The sequence below is a fragment of the Copidosoma floridanum genome, unplaced genomic scaffold (assembly GCF_036245765.1).
Source record: "Copidosoma floridanum isolate Cflo_tuat_1 unplaced genomic scaffold, Cflo_Japanese_pri ptg000021l, whole genome shotgun sequence".
NCBI lineage: Eukaryota > Metazoa > Arthropoda > Insecta > Hymenoptera > Encyrtidae > Copidosoma > Copidosoma floridanum.
Genome location: NW_028321898.1, coordinates 2,825,473 through 2,848,252, shown reverse-complemented (window position 1 = coordinate 2,848,252; position 22,780 = coordinate 2,825,473). Strand labels below are relative to the sequence as shown.

The following is a 22,780-nucleotide window of genomic DNA, read 5'->3' as shown; positions in this document are numbered from 1 at the left end:
ATGAAGTTGCCAAACAGTCAGACAAAAATCACACGTCGAAGGGGCTTGTCAACGAGCTGTATAAAATAAAAAACGTATAAAAAACTAACTAGCTCAGTCATCCAATAATTAAAACAATTTTTTAGTTACTTTGTATCGCAAAATGTAGGAGACAGCGAAAGTATGGCTGAAGGTATTGGACACATTACCAATCATGTTTTTGATTTGCACGATGAGTGTGAGAATTGGTGTAGTTATAAGCGCGATCCACACAACTATAAGCACAGTAATATAAGTGCTGGATTCAAAGATCAAAATCTATTCGCGGCATTGACGAGTATTTTCGATAGACTGGCAAGTAGAGGTTGTCAGTTCCTTTCAGATTCATCAAGTAATGGTAATGCGAGTTTGAATGCTGGTATTGTAAGTAAAGCTCCGAAGTCATGATTTTATGGAAAATCTGTCTCTGCAAACGAGCGCGTTTCTTGTGCAGATAGTAGAAAAAATGTTGGAAAAAAATATACTTTAAATTTGTCTCGTGAGCTTTTATCATCTTCCGAAAAACATACTCAAAAATATTGTGAAGAATTCGATGCATTTAGTAAAAAACGTTACATTAAATCATTATCGCAAATTCAAAAATTGAGAAGAATTATTTTGAAAAAATATAAAACAGCACTGAATGGGTAACATAATCTACTGGTTTGATAAACCTATATGAGTTCTTATGTACATTCAATAAAAAATGTATACTGACTGCGCACAACAATTTTGATTACCTGCGCCTAATAAAAAGTATCCAGAAAGTGTTCATCATGAAGCATTTGTCGACAATCGTTACAGGATTTTATAGTACTCTTCCAGTTATTAAACGAAAGACAAGGAAAAAGCAAAAGGTGACAATAAGTTGAAAACATTGCTGAAGACAAACAAATTGATACTGCCAATACCCATGATGCTTTGCACGATGTGATAAAGTTGGATAAAATTTTGACAGGCCTATGTAATGTAAATTTACTAACTGCTTTGAAAGATTTGGACGCATTAAAAGATTGTATACTTCTACAGACATGAGACAAAAAATGATTGAAGCCAACGTTTAGAATGATATATGACACTTGTAAAGTAGATAAACTTGATGGATTAATTAACATTATGGGAAAAGATGCAAGTGGAATTGTACAAGTTAGCAAAGATAAGTTATTAAAAAAAAGTTCGACTACTTAAAAAAAAGTAGACTGATTAAAGTTGTAAATTCGTTGTAACGTCTATTTTTATAATTTATTTTGTTTTCTTCTAAATGTATATTGAACTTATTTTTTAAGGTTTGTTCGATAAACGTTATTTAAGTGAATCAAAAGTTTAACTAACATTTATTTAGAGTCAAGTGTTTATGTATGATTAATAATTTTACTTTCATGGATTTTATGCTTAGGGTTTGAATTTAAGGTTTAAAAAAAGTTATTGCTGAGAATTAAAAGTCTAACTCATCTTCCATTAGAGGAAAGCGTTAATGTATAATGAATAATTGTACTTCCTTTGGTTTAATTATTTACCAGGCGCTTCCCTATAATCATCATCATCATTGAAATTATTAGCTTTAGAAATAAATTGTCGATAATAATATATTTAAAGAACTAAACAAATCGCTAGCTCATGTACAAAAAGAAAAATTTTTTTGGCTACCTATTTGAATACACGGCGCCTAATTCTCGACCGCGGCGTTGCCATATCTTTAGTATCATAACAACAACCGTTGTTTTTTCATGTTCTGACGCACTTTTGTACTTCTTACAGTCATCGGCTTAATTATTTGAAGAACTTACATTAATCTACATATGTTACTGCTAATATTACGTCTTTTTCGACGAAAATTCAATCCATCAATACTTTGTAATTCGAGTTTTACTGTCCTTTCCCATAAGGTGCCATGTTAACGACGTGAAGATATTGATGTTTATGACTTTTTGCTCATGCAGCAAAAGCTCACCAAATTTTAACTGAATAAAATTTACATCAATATCTGTACGTAAACCGAATTTCATAAACATTCAATCCGTCAATCGAGTATCACTAGTACTACTTTAAACTGGTGACCGACCCAAGCTCGAACCCAAGCACTAGAGATTTGCCACATGTGCTGCAGACATCGTCGAAGGATAATAAGGTTAGTTATTTGATACCATGTCTACAAATATTACACATTTTCATAAAAAAAAAAAATAAAAAAATATTGTATCTGTTAGAGAAACTCTTTATTTGTTGAGTACAAGGGAAGCAGACCCAGCGACAATGGATAGCGTGCTTTCTGCGTACTATGCTCTGCTGATATTGTTGGTGGACTAGCTGTCTCGAGCGGCTTGCTGGCTGCTGCTGGTGTGGCTTGGCTGGTAGAGGCGTGTAGCTGGCCAGCTGATGCGTGAACCTGTGTATCAGGAGACGAACTGAGCTGATCCCGGCACATGCCGTCGATGCCAGCGGCAGCGGTGTAACGAAGCGCCGAGACGATTAGGAGGGGGGGGCCGACCGACAGTATATCGTCGAACGAAACATCCCGCCCGCCTCGTTCCAGGAACGAAACTTCAAGTCCCGCCCGCCGTATCCAGAGCGGTTTCGCCTCCGGGCGATGCAGGCTGAGAGGCGGTCCGGGTTATCACGGGAAGCAGCGTGACTTTCGTGATTGGCCTGGTGTATTCTCCCGTCGCCGTTCGGACGGCCACAGCGCGTACGAGGCCGTCCGGGCCAGGGTGAACGCCAGTTACGCGGCTGAGAGGCCAGCGGCCGTCGATCGAGAGCAGAGATGAGTCAAGGACGGCGACGATATCACCTAAGGTCAGGTTTCTATTATGTCTTCGACTAATAATCCCCTATGGATATTAGTAGGAAAGGAATAAGGAGGTGAAGCCAATAACTAATACTTCCCACGAATTTTTACTAAAGTTTTTCGTCATAACAACATCGTTTTCTTTGAAGAATTCTTTGCGGTCTCCTTTAAAATTATATTTTTGGCGAGCTTGGCTCCGTTTGACTCTCGTTCGGATGGTTGGTTTAATCGCGTCCAAGCGCGTACGCATTTTTCGGTTTAGTTGCAATTCGGCTGGCGTTAGGCCCGTGGTACAATGAGGTGTAGAGCGGTAATACATAAGATACTTACATAACGCATCCTGTCGCGACATTTTTGACTCGAGCAAGGTTTTAAACTTTTTCTTGAAGCTACGGACCGCGTTTTCGGCCGCTCCGTTTGACGCAGGATGGTAAGGTGCCGTGCGCACATGATTGACATGGTTTTTCTCGAGGAAAGTCCTGAATTCCTCGGAGGTAAACGTGGGGCCATTATCCGACACCACCGTCAACGGAATACCCCAAGTCGCAAAGTACGCTCTCAAAACAGGAATCGTTTTTGACGCCGTGATACTCAACATCTCGATTACATCTACCCATTTAGAGTACGCATCGGTTATAATGAGATACATTCGACCATCTATTGGTCCACAGAAGTCAATGTGAACACGCTCGTTCGGCCCCGATGGCCACTCATACACGTGTTACTCAGCTCGTCTCGGATTATCGGCATTTCGCGCACACAGCATGCATGATTTTGCTAATTTTTCAATGTCCGCATCATTCCCCGGCCACCAAAAATATGAGCGAGCTAGCGCCTTCATTTTTACTACGCCCCAGTGACTCTCATGCAGTTGTTGCAACAAGTTTTCGCGAAGACTCAAGGGAATAATTTCGCGATGACCCCAGACGATACAATCTTCCTCCACCGATAATTTGAGCTGCCTCGTTTTGAACGTTTTCAAGTTGTCACTAACCTCTGCTGGCCAACCGATTTTTACATATTCGCGAACTTGATTTAAAGTTTTATCTTTGGCCGTTTCTACGCGAATAATTTCGGCACTAATTAAATTATTACTGTTATCAATAACATAGTTTAGATAAGTATAATCATCAGCCTTGTTCTTATTTATAGTATTTGTATGTTCATTCTTAATAGCATTTTCTACTTGGACTCGAGAGAGGCTGTCCGCTGGGCCATTATTTGCACCTTTTATGTGATTAATTTTAAAATCGTAACCCGATAAGAATACGGCCCATCTTTGAACTCGCGATGCTGCCATTTGCGGCAGACCTTTTTTTGAACCAAAAATAAAAGTCAACGGCTTGTGATCTGTCTCAAGGATAAATTTACGTCCATAGATAAATTGATGAAAAGCCTTGACACCAAGCACCAACACCAGCGCCTCTCGATCCAGCTGCGAATAATTCGCTTCCGCTTTAGACAATACTTTTGATACAAACGGTACGGGTTTCTCCTCCCCATTGTCAAACACATGCGTCAGCACTGCTCCCACTCCTCTCGGAGACGCGTCGCACGTAACCTTTATTGGGATTTCAGTGATGTAGTGCGTAAGGACTTCAGGCGATGCTATCGCCGCTTTCGCCAATTCGAACGCTTTTTTTCTTTCGCTCGTCCATACCCACTTAACATCTTTTCGCAATAATTCGTACAAGGGTGCAACTATATTTGCAAAATTCTTAATAAATTTAGAGTAAAAACTCAACTAATCTTGTTAGCACTTCACGTAATCTTTTATCGTGCTCTTCTTTTGTTTTACCTGATATAAAAATATCATCAAAATAGGAGACAACTCCGTTTAAATCTGCAAATAACTCTTCCATTTCTCTTTGAAAAATTCCCGGTGCTGACGCCACTCCATACATTAAGCGATTACACGCGAACAAACCTTCATGAGTCAATAACGTCAGCAACTTTTTCGATTCGTCATCCAACAACATCTGTTGGTACGCTTGCGTCATGTCTAATTTACTAAAAATTTTTCCTCCCGCCAGTTTCGTACTCAAATCTGTAATTCTCGGAATCAGGTGCTTGTCAACTACTAAACACGGATTTATGGTAACCTTAAAATCACCGAACAAGCGAATCTCTCCGTTTGCTTTCAATACTGGGACTACAGGTGTCGCCCACGGACTACTTTTTACCGGTTCTAATATTTTCTCTTTTACTAATCTCTCAATTTCTGCTTCAATCTTTTCGCGCATCGCGTAAGGCACGGGTCTTGGTTTTACAAATACCGGTGTTACTCCTTCCAGTAACTTTAACCCTACTTTCCGTTTACTACAGCACCCTAATTTACTTGAAAAAATTCCATAAAATTCCTTCACACTAGGAGCATTACTTGAAACACGCGAAATTGAGCCAATTAACAAAGCGTTGTTATTATTTACTTTGATCATATCTAACGCGATCATCCAATTTCTTCCAATAATCGGTGGACTAGAGCCTGGAAAAACGAATAATTCAAGGCACGCTTTTTTTTCTTTATACTCAACATTTACTTTCACATATCCCTCCGGAATAATTATTTTGCCCGCGTAAGCCTTGAATTGTCTCGACGTTCTGTACATTTTCACATTTTTAAGTTCCTTAGCGTTCGCAAACAATTTATACGATATCGCGGAAATCGGTGATCCTGTATCAACCTCGAAATCCCACGACACGCTTTCTAATTTCAAATTAACCTTCAACGGTTTTTCGGGCGTTATTTTCCGTACCGGCTTCACGATACACAACCGCTCGAATTCCTCCCCGGAATCGCTCTCCTCTTCCACGAAATTGTAACTACTATTTTTGTTGTTCTTTTCCGCGCATTCTTTTTTCGAACTTTTACATACCGCCTTTAGATGTCCTTTTTTTCCACATAAATTACAATCGCAATTTTTAAATTTACACTCTATCGATTTATGTCCAATTTTTCCGCAACAAAAACATTTAATTTTTCCGCTCGCTGCGCTATTTTTCGTCGTTACCTTTTTGATTTTCTTGACCAAGTTGACTGCCTCGCCGTTCCCGGAATTCATGCCAGCTGCATCTTTTCTCGCCGCTTCCAGCGACATCGCTGTTGACACCGCCTTGTCGTAGGTCAGGTCTCTTTCTCCCAGCAGCCTTTTCCTGATGTTGTCATCTGCGAGACCCCACACAAATTGATCTCTGAGACTCGTTTCGAGATTTTGCCCGAACTCGCAATGCACTGATTAATTAGCTTGGCTAAAAATTGTTTTACTTCTTCATTGTCTTGCTGCTTGCATTCTTTGAACTTATATCGCTCCGCGATCACACAAGGAGTCGGTTTCAGATGGTTTTTCAAATGCTTGACTAAATCCGCCATCGGCAAGGTTGCAGGAGTCAGTGGCGTGCACAAATTTTTCAAGAGACTGTACGCCTCCTTACCTAACATTGTTAGAAATAGCGGCACAATTTTTTTCTCAGGCACTTCATTCACTACGACACATTGGTCAAAACGTTCATGCCACTCACTCCACTCATCTTGAAGCGAAAACTCGCTCAAACTGCCGTAAGTTCCTCTAACGATTGTTTGACCCGACATTGCCTGTTGATTTTCACCGTCTTGAATTTGCTGTCCTACTTCCATTAACAGCGCTGCATCCGCCAACTTCTTTTGCTCCTCTAGCAATCGTAGTTTTTCTTGTTCCATCATTGCTTTTTCATCTTTCAGTTCATTTTTTTCGTTGGCGAACTCTTGCACGAAGGATTCCCATTCTTGTTTCGACAAATCCTTCAGCAATTTGCCATTTTACGTTGCCATTTTCACTTCACTTATACTTTTTTACACTCGTCGCCAATATTATGTCTTTGACTAATAATCCCCTATGGATATTAGTAGGAAAGGAATAAGGAGGTGAAGCCAATAACTATGCACACGTAATTATAACTCATTTATATTCAATAGTAGCGGATACACGTCTAGTCAACCCGACGGCTTGACTTTCTCTGACTTGCTCGACATCGAGGCACACACGCGTCGCGACGTGGCGGACACACATACTGTCACAGCATACACGCATGCTCACGCATACATCACAGTTTCGATGAGGGGTGATCCACTTCGATCGCTGTTGAAGAGTATTAAGATACTCCCGACTCCATCGGGCCCAGAATTGTGCTCTGATGCCCCGGACAAGCTCCCAGTGAGCCAGATGGTCGAGATCCTGATCGGGTGGCGTGGCCTCAAAGATTGAATTGAGGGGTGCTCCGATGAGGAAGTGACCAGGGGTCAGCACGCTCAGGTCGTCCGTGTCACCCGACAGTGGAGTGAGGGGTCGGTTGTTGAGGACAGCTTCGATCCCGACCAAGACGGTTGAGAACTCCTCGTACGTCAGGTGCCGCGAGCCCATGACTCGTCGGAGATGACCTTTGACGGACTTGACCGCGGCCTCCCAGAGACCTCCAAAGTGAGGGGCCCTGGGTGGAATAAAATGCCACTCGATACCTTGATCTGCTAGGGCACCCGCGACAAGGTCCCACCGGTGCTCAGCAAGACGGAGCGCGTCGCGCAACTCGGTGTCAGCTCGATGGAAGCACGTCGCGTTGTCACTCCAGAGTTCAGACGGTTTTCCCCGGTGACCAGAGAATTTGAATTTGAATTTGAATAGTTTATTGAGGCTAAGGACTCAGGGTCCTTAATAGCCAAAGCTTAATACATTGCCTTACATTTGGCGGAAATAGTAGGCATGCAGGCCCGCTTACATTGTTTGAGATTCAAGCTGTGTGTCTAATCTAGTGCATATTAGTAATTAAGATAAGAGAAGAAAAAAGTATGGATACATTTAACATAAAATTTGAATAAAAATAATATAAAATTCAATACTGGAGTGCAGTAAATAAACAAAATAATTAATAGTAATATCACATCCCTCAATTGAGCCGCAAATCTATTGATTCCAAATATTGCAAGAGGTTGATCTTGAAGTTGGGTGAAGCAGCCTTTTTCCGAAGCCTGACTGGTAGATTATTCCACAATTTCGCCGCTCCCACCGCAAAGCTGCATCTATAAGACTCCGTTCTGGCCCAGGGAACTATAAGGTCAGATACGGACGACCTTTCAGAGTACTCAGCACGAGCAGCTCGAAAATTGATGTTGACATCAAGGTACCCCGGGACCTTATAGCGCATGACCGAGACAAGTAGACAAATGGTGACATATTTGATTATATCTTCCAGACTCAGAATCGAGTACTTTTTGTACACAGGCGTGATGTGATGCCACTTGGGCGTACCATCTACAAAGCGCAGTGCAGCGTTTTTGCACCGTTCAAGCTTGCGTCTCATTTCACCAGAGATGCCCAAGAAAAGAGACGCACAGTACTCCAGATGAGGATAAACTAGCAGCTTGACAAGCAGCAGCCGAGTATCCACCGGCAAACAATCTCTGCATCTTCGAAGACACGATAATGTGCCAAAGCACTTCCTGGAAACCGCAGTGCAACGAGCTCTGAGTGTAAGTTCACTGTCCAGGACAACATCAAGCACAGTAATCTCTGATGAAAACTCTAGCGGAACATAGCCCATAATTAATACGCCTTGGTCTTACTGCAATTAATTACCAGACCATTAACCATTGCCCAGGCAGAGACCGCATCCAGCACAGCACCGACTCTGTCCGCAATCATTCTGACCTCCTCGACACTGCCCGATGCGTATATGAAAAAATCGTCAGCATATTGGTGCGTACTGACGTTAGAACAGATGTCGGGAAGCTCATTAGCAAATAATGTGAACAGTAGGGGGCCCAGAATACTGCCCTGCAGTACACCACTTGAACGAAATAGCGCCTGCGAAAGTTCTCCATCAGGGGCGCGAACCACTTGGGTGCGATTAGTCAGATAGGACAATATCCAGAGATATGCCATATCAGAAAATCCAAGAGCCTCAAGCTTATCAATCAGCAACTGAACATTGACAAGGTCGAAGGCCTTCGTGAAGTCCACAGACACCAGAAGAGTCACCTGTCTCCTATCGATCGCAAATTTCGAATCATCAACAATCTTAACCAGTGCAGTACTGGCGCTGTGTCTTTTGCGGAATCCTGACTGAAGTGGATAAAGCAGGGAATTATCCTCAACAAAAGAAAGCATTTGCTTGTATGCCAACGCCTAGAGGAGTTTGCAGGATGCACTCAAGGTACTGATGGGACGAAATGAATCAGGCATCAACGCTGGCTGCCGTTTGGGTATTGGGATTACTATGGCCCTCCTCCAGGCTGAAGGGAAATAACCAGTCTGCAATGAGGCATTGAAAATATCTAATAGAACAGGAAATATTACAGGCATGCTTAGCTTAATAATTTTTAGAGACAAGCCATCAGGACCTGCAGCATTTAAATGAGAGGAAGCAAGAGCCTCAATCAGATCTCCAAAGTCCACAGGCCTAAAATAGAACCTGTTATCAGGCGAGATGCGCGCAGTCGGCCGCCGGCTAAACAGTGAAGTAGGATCATCAGTACCAACAAAGTGCTTGTTCATGCTAGTTGGTGATACTGCAAGCTGCTGACATGTCCTCGCACCACGAGTCAGTCCCAACTTGTCAATTACCCGCCATGTCTCTGATGTGCTGCGGCATTCCTGCAATTTGTTGCGGTAGTAGTTATGCTTGGCATTACGAATTGTCAGTTATATCAAGTTGCGCAGACGTTTGTACTCATCACCCATAGCCTGGTCATGACTTCTCCTGAACGAGCGCCAGGCTGCATTGCGTGCTCGGATAAGGCCTAGAATATACTCATTCATCCAAGGGCTGGGCTTGCTTTTAGTCTTAATAGCACGGTAAGGAGCGTGCATATCCAGTACCAATAGTAAAATCAAGGAAAACCGCTCAACCTTCGTATCGACGCAAGGCGATTCCAAAACCAACCTCCAATCAACGCCAGCCAGATCCTCAAGCATAGACTCCTCGTTGAAATACCGGAAACATCGCAGCATTCGTGTGTTATTCCTGTGAAGAGTTGCAGGTGCTCTAAATTCAGCAAAAAGTACGTCATGTCGTGATATCCAGGGAAAACTATGCTGTCTATAAATGTCAACATCATTCGAGCAGCTGGTACATATATAATCAATCATAGTCCTGGAAGCACCTGATTGATGTGTAAAATCGAAAGGGATATGTTCGAGACTAAGAGATAGCAGTGATCGACGGAGTATTCTTAGATTCGTGGAGTCTGCAGCCCAGTCAATATTTAGGTCACCTATTAAAATCAGGTGATCATATGCAGTGTTACAATTCAGGATTGCCTCCTCCACATCTTCCCAGTGTCCCGCTTTGGGCGGACTATATACAATCGCACACAAAATGCGAGTAGAATTTAGCAAAATTTCGGCAAGCAGGAACTCAGGATGTACACTACGTGATGCATGCTGCTGCGAGACACAAAGCACTCTGCATTTTGATGGCTGACGCACATACAAGGCAACCCCACCACCGCCTCTGCCGCATCTGTCATTCCTCAGGAGCATGTAACCATCCACCCGCACCTGGTGATCACCGATGTGATGCTTCAAGAAGGTTTCGCTAATACCAAAAATATCAGCCCTATTATTAACGATGATGGTCTTTATGTCATGATAATGTGCCGGAAGCGATTGTGCATTTGTATGACCTATAACTAGATTGTGCCCACTAGTATTATGGTCCTTATTCACCATAATTTATGCTGCATGACTTGCGTTCTATCTTAGCTCGTAAAATGGCACATAAACACAAGTCAAATGCTGAGTGCGAAACATTATCCAGTTTACTATGACAGCAATTAACGCATTTGAGCTGAGTTTTCGTTTTACAATGCCTTGACTCGTGCTGGCCAGCACAAAATCCGCACACTGCAGCACCATTACAGTTGTTGGCCATGTGTCCAAAACTTTGGCATTTGTAGCATTGTAGTATGCTTATGTAGTCCGCGAAACGACACTGAAGCCACCCCAAGTAGATGCGAGCACGCCGGAAGAGAACAGAACGCGCGGTAGGTGTTACTTGAATTACACACGACCTGTATCTCTTATTATTCGCTGGGTACATGTACACTATGGTAACATCAGTGGGTGCACAGTCATGTAAATTTTGCTGTGTAATTGCTTCAAGTATTTCCCCCCTGGAGAGGCTGACGGGTATGTCATGAACTATTATCCGTGGCAGTAATTTGCTTTCCTGTTTTACCTCCAGCCCAACATTACGCAGATCAGAACAGTCAGCAAGAGCTCCAAGTCCATCGCCTTCGATCACGACGTTCTTCTTGGATAGCATATTGACTCGCTTAACTCGAATTCCAAGGTTGGAGGCTTTCACTTTTTCCAAGAGTGTGCTTTTAGTTGCCTTCGCTGAATCAAATCTCTCGATGTAATTCTCGCTCGGTCCGATAATCACTCGAGCAGTTTTACTAATCGGTATGGTTTTACCCTTGTTCAGAATAATTTTCCGGTCACTGGGCGCACCAGCGACTCGGCCACCAGAAACAGCCTGTGCAAAGGTAGGCATAGAGAGATCTCCCGCACGGTCGGTAGACTGCGCAGAAGACCTCCCAGCCAGAGATATAGTGCGACGAGTCTCCTCCAACATGTGCTTACAAGCGTTGATCATATTTTCCTCGGCCAACTTGGAAGTGTAGGCAAGTGAAATAGTGCTGATTACATCACAAAAGCCGTTGGCAGCATCAAAAATAGCTTGTATGCGCGATGAAACCTTTTTATTTTTGTAAGCAGTATAGAGTGACTCGCGTAGTCCATTGACCCTCCGCAGCAGTTTGTTGACATCATCACTGGACAAATTTTGCCCCGACCCAGTGGCTTGAGCTTCATAGAAGCCGTCCTCCTCGCTGCTATCTCCCATAACACAGCTACATCAAGCAGTCAAAACACCGCAGCAGACGACACAGCCGAGATCCCGCATGCGCAGCGGACCAGCCGAGATAGCCGCCGAGAGACGAGAAGCAACGTGGAAACTTCAGCAATATGCGAAGTAAATTGAAGGGCAAGTCGAATCCGCACGACACTGCTAACATTCGTACAAATGACTTGAAGTATAGTGCATGCAAGAAACCTGCAACAAAGCGCCCGCAGGCAAAACAGAGCAAATACACAATCCAATAATGAGGAGCCAAAGAAATTACGACCATTCAACAACTCACCCAGGAACAGAGAGGGTGAGAGCCGCAAGAAAGGAGACGGTTGATAGATCGCCTACGAGCTCCAGATGTAGTGTCTTCGTGGTGAGACAGACAAATATGGCGATGTAACCTTTCGTGGTGCGAATGCCTCGGCCTTTAGCTGCGAGGACGTGGAACGGCCCGGCGTAATCGATCCCAGTGCGACTGAAGGCGCGGAAGGGAGCAACTCGTGACCGCGGGAGGGACAGCTGATCGGGCTTGGAGGCGAGCACAAGTAACGCAACTGTGTAGGAAAGCCTTGACTTTCCGGGAGCCACCGATGATCCAAGCACGCTTGACGGTGTACGCGCTGGTGGTGCGAAAGCCCCCGTGGAGCGCTCGGTGATGGGCCCACGCGATCGTAAGCGTGGCGAGAGGGCAAGCGCCGTCAAGGATGGGTGGGTGTCGCTCCGCGAAGGTCATCTCGGCGTGCTGGAGGCGACCGCCCACACGCAGAACGCCATCTGTATGGACGAAGGCTGCGAGCGATGTCAGTGGGTGCCGCTTGAGAAGGGCGCGGCCCGTGCGAAGCAGTGCAAGTTCATCAGAGAAGGCACGCTGCTGGCTCAAGCGCACGAAAGCGAGGTAGGCATCGGTCAACTCGGTAGCCGTCGGTGCTGAGAGCATCGGTCGTGTAGGGGCTCGGCCGAGATGGAGTCTCGCCCACCGACGCAGGTGGGTGAGGGTGCGCAGGAGGACGCCCAGATCGGAGAACAGTCGGAGAAGGTCGAACTTGACCTTTTGCGTGACGCAGCAGAGGCGAGGAGGTGAGGGCTGTGGCGGCTCGGAGGGCTCCTGGGAACAACGATCAGGGCCTTCGGACAGCCAGGAAGGGCCAGTCTACCATATCTGCTGGCGGTGTAGAGTCTGGGCATCGGTGCCTCGAGACGCCACATCGGCAGGATTGTCATAAGTAGGCACATAGCGCCAGATGTGCGGTGGCAGTACCTCCTGGATGTGGGCGACGTAGTTGTCGACGAGAGCGTGGTTGGTCGGCTCGGCGGAGCGGAGCCAGCGTAGAACGACTTGGGAGTCGCACCAAGCGTAGCATTGCTCAATAGGGATATTCCACTCACTGACGACTAAGCGCAGTAGTTTCGCAGCATGCAGCGCGGCACGCAGCTCAAGGCGAGGGATCGTCATGCGAGCCTGGGGCGTGGCTGACGGCTTGAGGCTTCGGATGGGCGCAAGTTTCGTCTTGGCCAGCAGAATGTGGCAGCGGACTTGCCCTAAGGAGTCCTGCAGCTGGGAGTACACCACCGCGCTTATCGTGCGGCGGCTGGCGTCTGAAAAGGCGTGGAGGTGAATCTTCGACGGAGCCGAAGATCCAATCCAACGTGGAATGGAGAAGCCTTGGATTGATTTCAGCTCAGTGGTGAAAGCTGACCATCGACGAGCCATTGATGCAGGCACGACCTCATCCCAATCTAACCGGGCGCGCCAGAGATCCTGCACGAGGAGCTTGGCTTGGAGTATGGTCGGCGCGAGCCAACCATAGGGATCGAAGAGGCTCGCGAGACCAGCAAGAATGCTCCGCTTGGTGTCCTGTTCTCGGGCTGCCGGGGGTGTGAGCCGGAAAGTATCCGAGGCTGGGTCCCAGCTGATGCCAAGCTCGCTGACGAGGCCGACGTCGCTGAGTTCACGCCACGTAGGGCGCAGGCAAGCTTCCTGGGTGAGGTTAGCCAGGAGTTTGGCGTCATTGGCGACCCATTTCCGGAGTGAAAATCCGCCTGAGCACAGCAGACCGATTACTTGATCCCGAAGCTGGCGGGCCGTTTCGAGGTCATCGGCATCCGAGAGGATGTCATCGACGTACCGATCGTTCATGACGACAGGTACGGCGTCTGGCCACAAGTGTCCTTCGTCACGGCAGAGTTGTTGAATCACACGCAGTGACAAGTAGGGCGAGCAAGTCGCGCCATAAGTGACGGTGTGCAGTTGATAGTGTACAGGCGGCTGACTCGGATCGGGGCTCCCGACGATGCGCTGAAGGTCTGCATCTCGCGGGTTGACCCAGATTTGGCGGAACATCATCTGGACATTGCTGCAGAAGGCGACGCGATGTCTTCGCCATGGCAGCAGGACTGTCGGTAGTGCGGCCTGGAGTCTTGACCTGGAGTGCAGGATGTCGTTTAGGCTGTAGCCGCTCGAGGTTGGGTGCGAGGCGTTAAACACGACGCGCAACTTTGGTCCAAGGTTCCCGTATTGTCAGATGCCGTGGTGCGGGACGTAGCAGACCATGCTGCTCGGTTCGAAGAGCTCTCGGCTAGAGAGCCGCTTCATATGACCGAGGGCGAGGTACTCGCTCATGAAGCGGTTATACTCGGTCGCTATCCTTGAGTCCCGCGGGAGGCGACGGTGTAGAGATCGCAGTGAGGCCAGGGCGCTAGCCAGGCTATCGCTAAGGAGCGGTGCAGCATTGGGCTTCATAGGCAAACGCAAGATATAACGGCCGTCCGCGTCGCGCCGGTAGTTGGCGAAAATTCGCTCGCAGTCGATGTCATCGGGCGCGCGGCGGCAGACGAAGGGCACCTCTTCTAGATCCTAAAAGCGCTGGAGTAGCATGACGAGCTCGCGATGCTAGGGTGGAGCCAGCTCATCGTGCAATGTCGGACACGCGACGGCGCTGTCCAAGGGGCGCCCAGGAGCACACCCGATTAGAGTCCAGCCGAGTGCTGTATGCTGACCGACGATTTCTCCACGCTGACGGTACCCAGGGCGCAGCAGACGGCTGTAGACCTCGGCGCCGATGAGAATATCGACCGCACGAGAAAGGCCAAAGTCGGGGTCGGCGAGGTCCTGCAGGCTGGCCCAGACTCGCAGGATGCTGGGGTCAAGCGGGGCCACAGGAGTTGAAAGACCGAGGTAGGGTATGCACAGCGCCATCAGATGCAAACTGGGAGTGTCATCCCCTGGCATTAGGCGCAGGCTGGCGCGGAGCGGAGTATCGACTTTACGGCATGTTCGCCGCCGATGCCCGATACGCTGGTTCTAGAATCCTCCAAAGGGGCCTTCAGGTGGCGAGCGAGCTTGAGAGAGATGGCCGAGATCTCAGAGCACGGGTCGAGAAGGGCTCTCACGGTGACGATGGGCCCCCGGCCGCCGCTGAGTTGGACGAGCGCGGTCGGAAGCACCGCGAGTCATTGCCGGGACTCATCAGGAGTCTTGAGGAGATCGGAGCTGGTCGGCTTCGCATGCTTGGGTGGGTCCGAAGATTCTGGAGCTTCGGACCGGCGCTTGCGGCTGTCGTGCAGCAGACTGTGGTGCGCTGCCCGGCAGCGCTGGCAGACCGACTTGGAGGGGCAGTCATGCAGGGAGTGCCCTGGATTCAGGCAGTTGAAGCATAACTTCTCCTGGAATACGATGTGCATCTTGGCGGCTGGATTCAGATCCCGGAACTGACCGCAATGCCCGAGATAGTGGGGTTCGTGACAAGCCGGACAGTTCGCTGGGGCCTCCTGGGTCGTGAGGGAGCAGAAATTGCGCCCTGCGTGCGTTGAGGAGGGCCCTCGTGAGCCGGCGGAGCCAGCTGAGCGTGCTAGATGAGAAGCCTCTACGGAGCTGAGAGTGCGGCATCTGCGCCGCAGAAACGCAGCCAGCATGGTAGAGGTGGCCCAGGAATCACCGGGCACGTCGCTGGAAATCTCCAGCTTCTCCAGCTCGTCTTCCCAAGCACGTCTTGTGGTGGCGTCCATGCCCGTTGCTGCAAACGCGATGAACCAATCATACCAGGAGGCGACAGGGCGGCCGAGAGCACTAAGCTGATCGCGATGACGTTCAAGCGTGTCCAACAGCGCTTGGAGACCTCCGGCTGACTCGTCCCGCAGAGGCTTAATGTTGCGGAGCGCCGCAACGTGGTCCTGCACGAGGAGCTGCCGATGCTCATAGCGGGCCTCGAGTAGGCTCCAGGCTGTCGGGTAGTTGGACCCAACGATCTGCACGGAGTCCAAGACGGCCTTGGCATCGCCTTGAGTGAATGACTTTAAATAATAGAGTCTCTCAACGTCTGTTAGCTGCTTGTCGTCGTGTATAAGGGCTCGGAACAGGTCCCTGAAGGATTCCCAGTCCTCTCGTCGTCCCGAGAAGGGCGGGATGGTGATCGCAGGCAACTTGGGCCCACGATGTGATGCCGGTTCTCCGGCTGGGCGAATTTCCCCGTGGGCCCCAGGCGGGGCTAGTGCGAGCCGAGCGTCATACAGGTGTGACCGGGCATCGACGAAGTTGGCCTCTGCGGCGGCGTATGTGTCATCCGCGGCGTCGCCGTGTTCGGTGGTTTCTGCGGTCAACAGACCCACATGGTTAACCTGGAAGTCATTCCAGTAGGCGTCCAAGAGCTCAACCGTGACGAGGCGTGGGGTCCAGTGGCTTGTCTCGGTGGCCTTTACAGCGGCCGTGAACCGAGCGATGACGTCGCCAAGCCGTTGTTGGGTGGCGAACAGGGCTGACGCCTGGCGAGCGAGGCAGCAAGGCGCCAGACGCTCAGTAGACTGCATATTTTTTCACGACACGGGCCTCACGGCGACTGCGGTGGTCTCGAGTGCGCGTGCACTTGTGAGCAGCAGTCATGCGATGCGGGCAACATGGCGGCCGCGGCGGCTAACGCTCGCACGGCGAGCAGCCAAACCTCAAATCCGCGACACGGGCATCATGGCGGCCGTGGCGGGCCAGAGCGCGCGAGCTTCAGTCGGCGACGCCTGCAATATGGCGGCGGCAGTGGCTAACGCTCGCACAGCGAGCAGCCAATATGGCAGTTCCAAGCGCGCGTGCACTCGCGAGCGCCAGTCGGCGACGCCTGCGATATGGCGGCCGCGGTGGCTGACAAACGAGAACCACGGCCGCCACGTAATCTGTATCATGGGCAGCGTGGCGGCCATGACCTCCGGCTACATTAATTAACGCGCTTGGACGTGCAAGACCCGCGCATTAACACAAGACGCAGGACTTAATGCGTACTTACATCGTGCCGGCTTTCCTCTCCTTGTTGCTGAATCCGGCTCGAAGGACCAATGTTTGAGAAACTCTTTATTTGTTGAGTACAAGGGAAACGGACCCGGCGACAATAAATAGCGTGATTTCTGCGTACTATGCTCTGCTGATATTGTTGGTGGACTAGCTGTCTCGAGCGGCTTGCTGGTTGCTGCTGGTGTGGCTTGGCTGGTAGAGACGTGTAGCTGGCCAGCTGATGCGTGAACCTGTGTATCAGGAGACGAACTGAGCTGGTCCCGGCTCAGACCGTCGATACCAGCGGCAGCGGCGTAACGAAGCGCCGAGACGATCAGGAGGGGGGGCCGACCGACAGTATATCATCGAACGAAACAGTATCTATTGTATGATCTTCGAACTTTCATGAACAATATCATCATTAAAATTTGCATTTGGAACAAAAGTAATATTTTACATGGGAAACTGCAAAAAAAAAATTTGAATCGAATAACTAGTCAACAGATGAAACTATAAATATTCGCGAAGTTAGTGCTAAGCTGAAATCGGTTTAACAGGAGTTAACAAAAATGGAAGAAAATTACAAAGAATGTAAGAATTAGCTTGAAGAGGGAAAAAAAAAGAATCCGAGTTGTATAACAAACGACAGCAAATAATACTGTACGAGAAATTCCAAGAAGGGGAAAGTACTGCATTAAAAATCTTAAATAAACATTAAAAGTTTTTATCAAATGATATGAATAAATTACATAAAAAAATAATCATTTCAGGAATTGAGTCACAAACATGAAAAGATAAAATCAGAGAGTCTGGCCATACAGTACGTGTTGTTTAAACAGTATTTTCTTTTTCCAAAACTTTAAAATAAATTAATTGATTCATGTGAAATAATTAATTATCTTAAAAACTATGATTTTAGATTCACTTGGGAAGAAACCAATGGCTACCTTAAGGGGGTTAGAGGGGTACAGTCAGCCTCAAAAGTTGATTTAAATTAAGAATGAATTTTTTTAAATAGTTATTCGTAATAAATCATGCGAGCTATTTCATATCGTTTAGCAGAAGATTACTAATAGGCGAGAAAAAAAAATTATTACTTAAAAACTAGAGTTACGCGCAATGTTTTATTTTTCGTCTGCTGTATATAGATATACCAATAGCATTTTGTTCAAACTTTCAATTGAAGTATTTCTCAAATCGTGACGGCAAGCTTCCTCAAATTTGGATGTGTTAGTTGAATTGTTCTTTACAATAAAATACTAGTTTTTTAAAAGATTTGTAAAAATTTTTTTCAAGTTATTGTAAATTGTAAATGTAAATTTTGTGACGACGTTATCATAAGAGCCTGTGGACAAGATCTCAACTTAGCTATTTTTTTTTTTCAAAAACTGTAATGCTACGGTTCCTGAAATTTTAATATGTTGCTAACATAATGAACACAAATACATTATAATTTATTCAAGACTGTCGTAAGAAATTCCTTTTTCGCTCTAACCTCCTTCAACACCATACAACAGTATTGTGATTTCATCAAAAACACCCTCTCAATTTGTTGGGAATACTCTCATGGCGGTTTTTCAACTGAGACATTGATGAGAAGTACTATGAGTGGTAAAGTCAACAATAAAAGTCTGGGTAGAAGTTAAAAAATGGACTGATACTTGACACCACTGAAAATAAGAACTAGATAGCACAAGAATACAAGCACTTTAAGGTGAATCGAATTCAAATTTAATGTACAATGTGTATCTCTTGATTACGATTTTTTAAGTACGATGTAAATAATATTAAAAACATTGTAAGGAATAAAATATTTTTCCAGACATATTTAGCCCCTGGTTACAGTTTGAATGTTGGCTTCGAGCGCAATTCCAAAATCGCGCCCCTACTGGGCACTTTTAGAACAATTGTTTTTTTTTTTTTTAAGGTGATGGCCATTCCGGCTATACTGCTGAGTTTGGCCAATTCCCAATCTTGCAGGCTCTGTGTTATACTCTCTAATAATGCTCTCCTTTCTTCACTTCCTCTACTTTTTCCACCTCTCCAGAAGGTTACGTTCGTTAGTACTGCGGGAAGATTCACAAATGCATATTTTAGAGCCGTCCGTCAGATTATCAGAGTTTGCGCCGCAGTGTAGCGCAGTCTGGGGAGTGTAGTTATCACTGAGCGCCGAAGGCACGGGATCATTTAAATCTTTGAATTCCCGTATCCTCAACACGGCGTACATCTATATACTTCCAAACTCTCCATCCACCGAGCCGGCAACCCAGGAACGACATCCGTCGAATGTTCCAAATCAAAACAAACCACTCCCTTTCGTTCCCCAACCTCAATGGTTAAACCTTGCGGTGTCCCTTGGGGTTCAAAATAAAAGCTTTTATCAGTATCAGATCTAAACCTTCCATTTAAAACTGATACATTTCTGACCGTTGGAGAGTTCTTGGAGTTTCGTTATTTGTTCCGTTTTTCAAAATTAAGACACCAATTTAGACATTTTATGTCAGCAAACTATAAACATCCTTGTCATATGTATCTTTTTGGCTATTGAAAATGTCCAACTGAGTTTCTCCTTTCTATATTGCTTAAAGTACGAATACAAAACCACTCAGTAAACTTGAACATCGACTTTTTTTTCACTGTTGCAGAACTCAAACTAACGCTTCACATGGCAAATCGCAGAATCACTTTAAAAAAACTTGTCTCGAAACAACACTATACGACTATTCGCTATGTGCAGTAAACTGAAACAGCGCCACCTGCAGGGCAAAAAGGAGGCGATCAGGCGATGCTGGATAACACGATTACAAAGCCTGTTATGGGCTGCAAACTTGGTTATTGTTTTTTATAGTTTTAATGCATTTTTGATACTTAAAGTATCGATTTTTAGTGTCAAGAATTTGTTTAAAACAGATAACAACTATTATTTTGCAGGTAAAAAAAAGTTAATAAATAATGTAACAAAAAATTGTTTTCTGTTTAATACAAATTATTAACACTGAAAATCTATACTTTAAGAATCAAAAATGCATTAAAACTACAAAAAACAATTAACAAAGTTTGCAGCCCATAACAGGCTATGTAATCGTGTTATCCAGCAGCGCCTCCTTCTTGATGTGCAGGTGGCGCTGTTTCAGAATACTGCACACAGCGAATATGTTCAACATTAATAAACTGAATACAAATAAATTCCGGTCTACAGAAGCCCAGTCAGGGTGGGGGAGACGGAGCGCAGCTCCGCAGAGCTAGCTCACACGTCTACCCGACTCGCCCGCCGAGAGCGGAATCCTAGAACGATTGGTCGAGATTAGAAAAGGTAATTATTATTATTATGAAATCAAGCTTCCGACTTTATTCACAAGGTGGCCAACCGTTACACGTCGCTTTTCTACAAGCATATGGAAATCAATTTATAGTACTGTCCTTTTCTAATCCCCAGTGGGGGCGCGATTTCAGAATTGCCCTCAAGGCCCAATACACCTCCTGGTGAAAACAAAGGATGAGCTTATTATAGCGAAATTACCATGTTTAACATTACCGTGACAAAAAAGATTTCTTATTTCAAAAGAGAACAAAGAAAGAAAGGTTAACAAATTAATTAATGAATTATTTTGTTATTTTTATTCAATGTTCCCAAAAAACCGATCTTTTTCAATTTGTAAATAAAAAACTTCAAGTCCAAAACTAACGATGCAAACAAGAGTCCGAAAGAAAATTATAATTTCATGGAAAATGGGCAAGATAAGGAATTGTTGTGCCGAGCAGTTGACATCTCTATAGGGAAAATGATTCAATATTCGTTGTATAATATTCTTATAAATAAGGTGGATGATGTAGACATCAAACACATAGCTGAAGATGTAAATCCACAGTTAATTCAGATTTACTCGGAATTGGAGACTCATTAGTGAGAAGACAATCAGTAGTGTGGAAATAGATTTTAGTTTGTGAACTTTAAGAGGGTAAGAATCCTAAGTGATGCTATCAAATATTGAATCTACGACAACTATTATTGGTATGTCAGCTCACTCCTTCGAAGCTCAGGAAGGTAAATAAACATGTTTTGATTTAATATTTATTTGATTTATTTTCACGAAAATATTAGATAATTTGTTTATTTATTTTAAAGTAAATATTTGAAATTATTTGTTAAGTAGACTGAATTTACGAATTAAAAATTATTTGTAATGTTATTACTAATAAAAATAATGTTTAATATGTGTTAGTGTTATTTAAGTTTTTTATTTTAAAATTAAAGTCAACTCATGTAAAACAGACTATCTATAATAACAATCATACGGGACAGATTGGCCAAGAAGAAGTTGGAGCCCACCGTGATATCACTATGGCACTATTCTGACATAACTGACTTCTGATCATTTTTGCTTATATAACCTCATGATCAGATTTGTTATCCGCGAGATGGAATGGACGTTCCACCCTAGAGAAACACTGCATGTTATATGTTTCAATATTTTATACTTATAAATTCAACTAAATTGAATTTAATGAAGAAAGAGTACGATCTGTTTTGTTTAAAAACTTATGATTTCAATCGATTTCAAAACAAAATATAAAATTCCATTTCAATCGGCTTTAATGAGCACTTTACTGATCAATGCAATTTTAATAGTACTTTCCGGTATTGATATTAAAATCGCATTGAATTTCTTTAATCGACCTTAATCAGTTTCTACTAGCAGGGCAGTTGTTTGTGTTATATAAGAAAATTTTTACCAATCACTAATAAAAATGACTTAATAATGCAAGCCAGTTTCTTAACTAAAAAAAACATTGTTTAGTACATATCAAGTTGGAATAGACATTACCTACGAAAAGCTATAGCTTTTTCTTGTACTCCTGTCGTAAGTTTAAAATACCACATACTTATAAAAAATTTTAAAATAATCACAACGCTTGCTATTATTAAGAGTTAAACAATCTGCATGATTGTTGAAAATTTTAATTGGTTTAGTTAAGAACTTATCCAATAAATTGTTATTACCCTTAATACACTTTTTATGATGAAATACCTGCAAGTGTTTCAGTTTCATGAAAATCATATGGTAAATTTCAACTCTGTAGAGACAACTTATATTCATCACAATACTTACGCCCATAAGTGATAGATGTGGATGAAATATATCTAGAAATATTGACTTTAACGATACTGGAAAACTTTTGTGTCAAAGTAGTCATTGTACTAATAAATTTAGTTAATTTTCTGCTATGGTTAGTAGCCCTGAGCCATAAGCACTTATAATATATGACTTTGTAAGACAATACAGTTTGTTAAATTATGCTTCGATGTCGTATTCAAAGAATGCTTCAAATATGATGATAGAGTGACGCAACGACTAATTTTAGTGCATAAAAAAACGTGAGGAACAAACGAAGTTTGATCTGAGTTTAAGCAATCAATATAAACTCTATCATTGATTCATCAGGACCACACGTTCGCACGAAAATAATACTTAAAGATTAAGTTACAATTTTAATCAATAATAATAAACATACATTTACAGTAAATTTGAAGTCAAAAGTTAACTTGCCAGTGTACATCAATCATAGTACATGATGAGCGCTTTCTTCACCTTCCAAACAAAGGACTGTAGGTGTTGATGACCTGACCGCTGGATGTCGAATACCAACTGCAGATGGCGCTCAAGGCGAGTGATATCTGTGGGACAGTGTTGGTAATCAGTGTTGGCAAGAGTAGTAGGTAAGGAAGATACATAGAGGTATAAAAATATTCTTATACCTCTATAAGAGGATATGCTTTTGCGTTTTAATCACTAGGACCTATACAGGGCGTTCTGATTTTGAGCCCGGAAAACTATATCACG

The 22,780-nt window shown here is 44.7% G+C and overlaps 1 protein-coding gene across 1 annotated transcript in view; it reads right to left on the bottom strand.

Annotated features, from left to right (window-relative positions):
- Positions 1 to 22,515, bottom strand: part of ND-ASHI (NADH:ubiquinone oxidoreductase subunit ASHI) — a 144,247-nt gene extending 121,732 nt beyond the window's left edge. Inside the window, exon 1 of the mRNA XM_014356495.2 lies at positions 22,049 to 22,515. Within this exon, the coding sequence (XP_014211981.2) occupies positions 22,049 to 22,133 (85 nt within the window). The 5' untranslated portion in view covers positions 22,134 to 22,515. The remainder of the gene's footprint in view (positions 1 to 22,048) is intronic.
- Positions 22,516 to 22,780: the final 265 nt, after the last annotated feature.